This window comes from Rhinolophus ferrumequinum, chromosome 27 (genome assembly GCF_004115265.2).
Source record: "Rhinolophus ferrumequinum isolate MPI-CBG mRhiFer1 chromosome 27, mRhiFer1_v1.p, whole genome shotgun sequence".
Lineage (NCBI taxonomy): Eukaryota > Metazoa > Chordata > Mammalia > Chiroptera > Rhinolophidae > Rhinolophus > Rhinolophus ferrumequinum.
In genome coordinates this window covers 12,307,523-12,317,774 of record NC_046310.1, presented here as the reverse complement: position 1 = coordinate 12,317,774, position 10,252 = coordinate 12,307,523, and the positions used below count along the sequence as shown (strand labels likewise).

Genomic DNA, 10,252 nt, shown 5'->3' with positions numbered 1-10,252 from the left:
TAAGTAAAATTATTTTATTTTCATAAATAAAAAGATAATTCATTATACAAACAACACTTTTAGCTGAGGATGTTAGCTGTCATTATCCGCTTCAAACTAAGTATGAAACGTCTGCAATAGTTAGTCAACACAAATAGTTACATCTCTCTATAACCTTCATGCAACTTCTTTACATTTGTTAACTTTCCAAAATTTCCAGCACTATTTCAAAGAATATGATAAAAATGGGATATTTTAGTCCCAAATTATCACCTTTGCTGAGTCAACAGAATATTTACTATCTGCTTATGTCGAAGTTGCCAATTACGGATTAAAATACCAGTATTTACTGCATTTTACAGAAGCACTAAGCATGTTATATGTTTTCATTCCATATAAGGTAGTGTGATCCACGTCAATGTGAAGATTTAGTAACTAGGTTAGTAAGCACTAGTATCTAAGATAAACAGATCCTATAGGCCAAGAGTAATAAGTTGGCATCAAGTACTGTTGCAAGTTTTCAGTAAATGGCATATAACAAACAAATGATTTTGTAAGCAAAATACAGTGAAATTTGATTAAAATATTTTTTCCACAGACAGCAAAATTAAATTGTCTGTCCAGTTATTACTCCACTTATTCTGGAAACTGCAGCTTCAAATATGAGATGTTTTATAGCCAGGAGTATTTCCATATATTATTTTCGGTAGCGTTTCCATAACATTAAAAAAAAATGCTCTCTGATTCTATGTAGCTTTTTTCAAGAGTGTACATTATGATGTATGTAATCATTTATTTGAATACAATATTGATTTAGAAAGGCATAATCCATTCATTCTTCATAATGAAGTGTTTATTCCTATTTCAACACTTTATGCAGATTTTACTTATTTCTCACGGAGTTGGTGTGTGGATTCAAGGGTTTGTTTATGGAAGTGCTCAGCCCATGTCATAAGCTCCTAATATACACTACTATTATTTCTACTAAGGAACCAATCCATTTATAATAGGAAAATTAGCTAATGCCCCAGGAGAACAATCCAAAGAAGATAAACCTACAGATGCAGGACTTTTGTTAATGTGTTATGCATCCACTATATCCCAAGTTTGTATATATACTAATTGTTGCAAATATTACAAACTATTTTTAATATGATACTGTATCTGTTAAGTTTCTGTATGACCTTCGGCCTAAAGCAATACATTTCTAACAGAAAGTGGATATTAGAAAACTATATAAAAACAATGTACAATGAAACCAGGTAACAAAGAAATAGTTACCAGTGTATTCCAGGACAACCCATCTCCGTTAGGTTTCAAGTTTTTTCTTCACATCATGAATTATTTAGCATCTGCAAAAATCTTTCATTCTTTCTTCTATCATATAGAAACATTACGAGCTGTTACAATGTTCTCTCCTTTAAAAGCCCTTTAGAAAGGTACTTGTAAAATCATTGCAGGTTTATGGAAACTGAAACAAAGTGGAGGGCTACATAATATAGGAGTAAGTTCTTAGATGGTCTCAACATACCTGTAAACACCAATTTTTGAGTAAATTATAGATTAAAAAATACGCAAGGGATTTGGTACGAAGATTTTCTGATGTTTAACTGTAAATAACTTTCTTTTTCCCCCCAGAAAAGTTAACTGACTCAGAACGTAACAAGTCTGTATTACAATTAACAAAATGAAGGAAAAAACTGTCAAAAACAGACTCCTGTCATTCTAGTGGTATCAAATAAGAAGGAAAATAAACTTTTTTTGTGAAGACAGAAAAACATACCTGAAACCACATGATTCTGGCCTATAATATATTAACCTGTAACTTATTACTGCCCAGAGTTCAGGGGGAGGAAAAAACCCAAACCCTCAAATATGCCCTTCAGAAGCACAATAAAATCTTTCACACGTTGTCCTGGTGAAAAAGGAGTGTGGAAACAAAGATTGACTATATTAAAAATCAAGAGCAAACAGACTGAAGGCAGATTCCCTCTGAATGTACTATATTATTCTATAGGCTTCAGAGATATCATTTCAAGAAATGTTAACTAAAGTTCATGGTTTAATCTTATCTACTACTAGAGAAATTCCAAGTGCACTCCGTATGGATGTATTTTAGGAGATGTAGCACCCAGTGTCCTTTTGAGGTTTGATATCTGGTTCTTTCACAGGTTTTACCACTTCTTCTGGCTTGGGTTTGGTCTACAGAGAAAGAAAAATACGGTGTAAGAACATAAACTAAGATTTGGAAAACAAACACTAGATCTTTTCCACTTCAGATTTGTAAAAGATGCTGTATTAAATTATACAACACTGACATTAATGAAGCTGTTCCAGAAGCTACATAGGACTTAATTTAAGACATAACCGAAAAACAACATTTCAGTGAAGATGAAAACCTGGATGGATAGGCAGAAACCAAGCTAACAGTACTCTGACTCTTTCTGAGGAGGGGGAAACTGAGTGATGAAACTATGCATGTGGACCCTTAAGTTTGGAAATCACTCATGATAGTAACAGGCTACCTCCTAAGGCATTACTTTAGAGGCTGGACAGGATACAAAGATAGTTATTTTAAGGAATAATGCTTTTGCATGGGTAGAAATTATATAAAAACCATCCAATTTCAAGTAAAGAGCTATGGCTGCAAAATAATACCCATTCCTTTTTCACAGATCCCTCTATTTTTGGAAGTCAAACCTCAACACTTCCACTTAATCCACCATTTGATTTAGTTAACCATGATGTGCTTATATGCAAATGAACAAAGGCAGTCTTAGTTCATCCCTGGATGATTTCGTGGACTGTTGAACTTAGGTCAAATCTTCAAATGCCCTGGACTACACTAAATCAAAATCAGAGAGTATTGCTATAGCAACATAAATACACATAAACCATCTTTCTTAGATCTGTTCTCCCATTCTTCTCAAAGGAGGCTCTGACAAATTGGAAAACAGGCAAGGTAATTATGTTGAAAACGACAGTCAATTGGGTAGGCAATCGGAACACAACTAACGCCTATAGGTCTTATCTCTGAGTTCTGCAACAGATTATGCCAAACACATTTTACCTACATAATAAGATTGGTTAAATGCCATGGCCCCACTTTGATTTGATGGTTAAGGTAACTTAAGTTTAACATGTTAAAAACAGATATGACTAAGAACTTCAAGGTAAATATGAATTATACTATTACATTATCTTTTTAAAATGTATATAACACAGCAATGCAAAGAGCAGCCTAGTCACCAAAGTCAGAAACATAAACGCTCTCATTCACCACCCCATCATTGAATCTCGTATAAAATACTCAGGCATACTGCTAAATATCTCTCAAATTTAACATCTACACAAACATAGTATATCTGCTTATATAGAGAAAAGGATCAAAATGCTAACTCTGAATTATTTTAAACTTTTGTGAATGAATGGGAAAAAAAAACAATTTCGTACACTGTCATCCTTGGGTCTCTTGGTGAGATCAAAAGCAGCCAGCGTTTCCGGTGTCCAGTGTGCACTTGTGGGAGGAAATTCGAAAGGTACAGGCTCTACGAGGCCATAATTTGCTTTGAGTTCCAGTTGTGGGGCTTCTGTTGGAATTTTTTGAAAGTAACTGCAAAAAGTAATTTAAACAGCAATTCATTCGTTTGTCAACTACTTGAGTGCCTATTATGTTCAAGGTACTGGGCAAGAAAACAATGAAGAAGACATTTTCATGTCTCGTGTAGCTTACAAAAGAGTAGGTGAGACAATCAAGAAACCTTGTTAACTACAAAGCAATGTAACTGAAGCTACAATGAATGGAGAGTGCCATGAGCATACAAAAGAAGGGCCATTAACCCAGATTTGGGGTTTCAGAGATGCTTTCCAAAGGAAGTGATAGAAGTTAAAACTTGGCAAGTTCAAGGAAATAAAAAGAGCTCAGCGACCAGAGGCAGATTATAAGGGGAAGAATGTACAGAGATAAAAGTAGGGACAAAATTGACTCTATCACCTTATACAGGTAGGTTGATCAACAGTTTGAACAATACTGATTTAATAGTGGAAAATGGCTTGATTGACGGAAAATTAATTTCCCTACTTTATAGGTACCTGGAACCAGAGTGAGATGAACATGCAAAAAGAGTTTAGAAGATATATACAACAGATGGAGAAGGAATGGCAGGCAAATGAAGAGAAAATAAGGACAGCATAGGAAGCTGTATGTTAAGAATTCATGTTTAAAATTTAAAATCTGCTTTTATATATCATCATTAGAAGCAGAATAAAACTTAGGTCCAATACAAGTGAAGTTTATTACAAATTTAAAGAGAAGATCAATACAGACAGCCCTCTTCATCCATGGACCCTCAAAACAGTGCACCTATTTACTGAAAATAGTCTGCGTAGAAGTGGACCTGAGCAGTTCAAACCTGTGCTGTTCATGAGTCAATTGCACACTATTATTAATATTACTAAAATAATACTGAGCTCTACTCACATAAATCCATTTTCTCTCTGACATTTTTCTAGAGTATTCTTTACAAGATTTCCTAGTTTCCGAAAGAACAAGTGTCCCGAAGGTTTGACTGTTGGTCCAGGACCTTTGGTTTCTCCATATTCTTTGCACAATGCTTCTGCCTTGGCATAAACTGCATGTGAAAGGGATTCAAAGTCATTTGACTATAACTAATTTTTGATTATTATACTAAAAAGGCTTTTAATCACAGACAGAAGGGAATTTTACTATTCTTTACCTAGTACGACAGCAATACCAGCAGTGTAAGGGGGAGGTGGGTCTTTTCTGTAGAGTCAGGTGTTTGAAACATTTTGTTTTTCTCCAATAACCGCACTCATTCATTCCCATGCCATTTTATGAACTCAGCCAAAATCTCTTTTAAATGCCTCTCCCCCTTTATGATAAAACATTTGTTTGTTTAAAAGGGAGTTCGTGTTCTGGCAGAAATACTTACATTTTTCTGCTTCTTGGAGAGACCTGATTGCTTCACCACATTTATCACTAGCCAACAAAGTTTGACCGTGATAACAGTAAGCCTGATAAAAGAAACAAATTTTTATTAGTTCTCTCCCCAAATGATGCTTTCCACTACTATTGTTTTATATATGCAGCAGATAAATCAATGCCTTTGTCCATTGTTTGAAGTATCAATGCGATCCCTTACATTTATTTACTTGAATGAGCTTTCTCCCATCTGTTAGTATCAAAAGGGGAATTATTTGACGTCTTTGAACCAAACTAGCCTTCCAACCATGGGCTGAGAACAGAAAGTATCTGCTGAAATCTGTTTTAAAAATTCGGGCACAGTGTATAAAGGAGGGAAATAACTGTGCTAATGGAGAGGGGAAGAGAGGGAGGATGGAAGTTAAGGACTAAACAGGGTTTAAGAAAAAGGTATCAGCCTGAAATTGGACACATTTGCTCTTTGAACATCTCCATCAATGCAGGGGTAGCACATGGTCTTACGCATTATGCTTGCAAACAGATTAGAAGGTGTGAGAAATAAAACATCTACCTAGATCTGATAGAGGATTTGGATGATCTCTCACATGATATTCTAACCAACAAAATAAATTTGTGTGGCAGGTATAAGAGACTAAAAAGTAACTTCCAAAACAGTGCTTAATGGTTTTTCACCAACCCAGCTGATATACTGTGCAGTATGCCTTTAGATTTGAATTAATAAATGTTTTTCTCAATGTACAGGATGAAATGAGAGAATTCTTACTAAGTATGCACAAGGTTCCAGCTTAAAAGTGGGTTTAAATCAAATGGTAACACCACTGCCAGAATCCAGTTCTACAATTCTACGTCATCTCTTTCCATCCACTCTAGCTCACAACGGCTGCACTGACCGCCTGTGATCCTTTACTGAGAGCTGTCCATTACTTGTAAAGTGCTAATTAAGAGTCTGGTGAGATGACAGACCTGGCACTCAAAGGGCTGGCAAGACAGTAATTTACATTGTTGTAGAGTTAATAAGTACTTACATAAGCTGTGTAGAAACACATTTTCAAGGTAAGATATTTTCTCCATTTAGCAGAGTAGGCAGGCTCCAAACTGGATAAAGTATGATCTAAAGTTACATTTTAAAAAGCGAAATATAATTTCACCCTGATTCACTAGAAGACTTTCAGTTCATACGTTCAGATGCTAAAAGCAGAATGCCATTCAAGTCTAAGCTTCAAGCATTTACACATTTTTTAAAAACCTCTCTTTATTTAAAGGGATTAATTTTTCCTATAAGCATTCTTTAACTACATAGTAAGATTGGTTAAATACCATGGTCCCTCTTTTAAGTTTAACATAATGATAAAAATAGATGTGACTAAGAACTTCAAGGTAAATATGAATTATACTATTATATTATCTTTTTAAAATTTATACAATACAGCAATGCGAAGAGTAGTCTAATCAGCAAAGTCAGAAACATAAAGGGTACCCTCTCATTCGCCACCCCACCACTGAATCTCGTATAAAATACACACACTCACGCATCCTGCCAAATATCTCTCAAATTTATTTTTTCTCTCCATTTCCTACTTTGCTGTCTTTGTCAAAGCTTTCCTCATTTCCTCCATAGACTATCCTCATTTCTTCCTAAGTGCTATGTAGCATCAGCCATTTATTTACTCCTTCATCTAGCATGCCAATTTCTGATCTTGCAACCCTGGGGACCATCCTTAAATTCAAATCCAATTAAGTCAGATTTACTTTATTATCTTTGAATGGGGTCCCAAACATCTACTGAATAAAGGCCAACTTCTTAGATGGGCCCACAAACCAATACGTGATCTCTCAGACACAGACTTTCCTAACCTTTTCTCCTATCACTGATCCTGTGTTTCAGCTAAGAGCGTTGTCTGTCTAAAGGTCCCAGAATGTGCTAAGTTTTCTTACCTCTTACCACAGGATGTTCCCCTCTTGCCGCACATAAAGCCTCCTAGCAAACGTAGAACTTCTATTTATATTTCAAAATAAGGCTAAACTATCACCTTCCTCTAGGAAGCCTTCTCTAGCATCCCCAGGTCCTTTAGGTTTTTATTTCACTGCTGTAATGACATCTTGTTTACTTCATGCTTCAATAATGTAGTTATGTATAATTTTTTTCCTTTTCTAGATGGTGAATCTGTCCTACTGATCTGTGAATACCCAGCAAATAAAACAGTAACCATCCCACTAATAGAAACATATGCATGTTTCCTAAATAAGTGAATGAAAAGAAACATAGGCTAATAAAAAGACGTGAGTTCTAGTGCCAGTTTGCCTTCTGCTAGCAGGTAAAATATAGGTTAGTTATGTTAACTCTCTGGATTTCAGTTTCTTATCTAAATAAGGATAGTAAGTAACAATAAGGTAGTCACAAAGACCAAAAAAATTTCAAAAGCAAAACAGCTGTATAATTATTAGATATAACTGGTTAGAAAGTACGGTATCGTCCTTTCCATTAGAAGTACGGTATCATCCCATATTAACTGGGAACAGCGTTAACTTTTATTTTCTTTTAAACAACATTAATAAAAATAATGTAGTTATTATTCTCATTTGCAAATAAGGAAAAAATCTGAGACTCTTTTTGATTTGCTTGTTCCCTATTTAGCCAAAAGATTAATCTGAAAATCTAAAGACTAAAAATATATCAGAATTATAAACTTACCAGCTTTTTGATAGAAATTGGCCGTTTCATAGGCCAGTGCAGCAATTAGTCCTGGAGCATGTTTCAGTTCAATTGCTCGAGCAATTGTTACTGCAACCAAAGCACAATAAAATGAATATATAATTAACTTCATTTGCATTCACTCTAAGTTCTGTTAAAGGGCAAAAGACAGTCCCATAATCTACTTGGAATTTTAATACAGTTTGTTAAAATTTTTAACATAAAAAATAAGATACAGAAAATACAAACATAAACAGAAAACACTGAGCTTGTTGGTTCCGATACCATTTCTTTCAGTAAATCACTAGCCAATTACTAGCTAATCACAGAAAATTACTACTACAAAATAGCATGATATAAGAGGAAACAAATACTATCAGGGCACTGGAGTTTGGAAAAAAGAAAAACAAAGCCTACAAAGTTTCTTTATTGTCTTCACAGAAGTGTCCATTTATTTCCTGTTATTGAAAGGTGAAGATTTCAAGGTAAGCCAAATAGTGGAAGAGGAAAAGGAATAAGCAAGGTAGAGGGAGAAGAGATGAGTTACAGAATTCATTTTATGCTGTCAGAAATGGCTTGAAATCAAAATCCTCTTAAACACAGCTTAAACTGTGAGGCCTTTTCCTGCTAGCTAAAAATCAGGCAAATGCTAAAAGTAAAATTATTCCTCACTATAAAGTTCTCCAAATCCGAAACTCTATTCCAGCTAATTCTGATTTGAAAAAAAAACCAAAAACAATTAAATGCCAATATAGACTTCCTTCAAAAAAAAAAAAAAGAAATCTTACAATATTTAGGATACCTTCTTGAGCTTCAGCCTGACACTGGATAATATAAGCTTCTACAAGTCGCGCTTCTAAATCTCTCCCCTTTTCTGCAGGTGTGATAAGCTTTGGGATATGACTTTCCTGAAAGAGAAAGAAAAACAAAAAAGCCGAGTTTATTTTAACCCCCTTGTGACAGATGAAGAAAATGAAGGTTGAGACATTCAGTATGGGAATTTACCAGAAATGTAGGATACTAACAAAAAATGTGTAAAACAAGAACAATATTAAGCTTACAGAGAATTAAAGCTCCCGCATACTAAAACTACTCAAAGCTTTTTACAAGCTTTTGTAAAAACAAGAAATTCAAGAGCAAAAGTTGGGTCATAATAGACTGGTTAGATACGTAAGTCTCATTTTCATCTCAGAAAACCTTTAAATGAAAACAGTAACCAAAGTTCCCTTTTGCATGATAGCCAGATAATTTATGTCTACAATGATCACATCAGTAACTGTGGATATATAAAAGACTACAATTCTAGAGCTCATTGAGGATCACAGCTTTGTAATCACTCTAAAAGCATCTTATTTTATCACAAGAAAACTCCAGGAGGCCTTCAGTGAACAGTGGGGTAATTCTGCTTGGAAAATATTACACACTGATCTTTCCCGATTCCTATCATCTCTTCAGGCAATTTAATGTAATTAGTGTGTATTGACTGCCCCTGCAGAGTTTTCCCAACATACAGAGAAGATAATCAGAAGTTCAGTGCTGCAGAACCCTGACTGCTCCTGGCCACTGAGTGAAAAATGGTAAGTATTTTTGTGCTTTGTTTTTTACCTTTTCACAAGAGACAGAAAAACAAGCAGTGAATTACAACTTGAAATTTCTAATTGTAAAATTCACTGATTTTCTAAAATGGAGACATTAAATATTCTATATTGACTACACTCACCACCAAGGTACTTATTAACATAAGGAAAACAGAATACATGCTAGTTCTTTTTACATAATGAAATAATTCCCTCCCTTGGCCCTCCACAAAGAATGAAAGAAAAATTCAAGAATTAAAGCATTAAGAATATACTTTATTATTATTTTACCTTTAAATGTTTAAAAATCCCAGCTGCAATTTTTAGGCTTCGATGGACCTCTTTTGCTTCCTCTTCTGTTACGCTTAAAGACAGTTGTTACATTACTCAGGGGATGAATGCCATTTCTGGTATTAAAACCAACAACTACTACGTTCTCATAAAACCAAATTAGTCATTTGTTTCTCACCATTAGTTTTCTTCCTTTCAAAAAATTTAATTTGACACTTAAAGTAACAAATGCACATGATAAACATCCAAAGAGACGTGGCTACAAATGAAAAAAAAAAAAGAGACCCTGTCTAGAGTTCTGAACAAAGGCTTGTTTTTTCCTTATAATCTTCTGTGCATAAACAGGCATAAATTATAACTTAATGCATGCACACTTAAAAAACACACACATATACAATATTCACTACTCTGCTTTTGTTTTACTCACCTAAATCACTTCAGAGTTAATTTTACAAGCACATAAAATCCAACTTCATTTTTAAATGGCTGCATATTTTTCCCAGGTTCAGACGCACCACAGCTGGTAGCTGTGTTTTGTATTGCTAATATCCATTTTTACTATTATGAAAATTGTATCTCATTTTATTTCACAATTCCTTAATCCTTTAAAACATCTTTTCCATACTTATAAGCCTTTGTAATTCTTTTCTGTGAATTGCCTGTTTATGTCTTTTGCTTACTTTCACTTGATTTGTTGGGTCTTTTCCTTGCTGATTTGTAAGAGTATACATTATAAAAATAATTTGTCAT

At 34.4% G+C, this 10,252-nt stretch overlaps 1 protein-coding gene across 2 annotated transcripts in view; it reads right to left on the bottom strand.

Annotated features, from left to right (window-relative positions):
• BROX (BRO1 domain and CAAX motif containing) overlaps positions 1 to 10,252 on the bottom strand; it is a 19,818-nt gene continuing 9,566 nt past the window's right edge. For both annotated transcript variants that reach the window (XM_033099379.1, XM_033099380.1), the window contains exons 6-13: positions 9,503 to 9,575; positions 8,437 to 8,542; positions 7,635 to 7,724; positions 5,968 to 6,053; positions 4,932 to 5,013; positions 4,460 to 4,610; positions 3,433 to 3,592; positions 1 to 2,181 (exon numbers count right to left, since the gene is read on the bottom strand). In XM_033099379.1, coding sequence (XP_032955270.1) covers positions 2,095 to 2,181; positions 3,433 to 3,592; positions 4,460 to 4,610; positions 4,932 to 5,013; positions 5,968 to 6,053; positions 7,635 to 7,724; positions 8,437 to 8,542; positions 9,503 to 9,575 — 835 coding nt within the window. In that variant the 3' untranslated portion in view covers positions 1 to 2,094. The remainder of the gene's footprint in view (positions 2,182 to 3,432; positions 3,593 to 4,459; positions 4,611 to 4,931; positions 5,014 to 5,967; positions 6,054 to 7,634; positions 7,725 to 8,436; positions 8,543 to 9,502; positions 9,576 to 10,252) is intronic.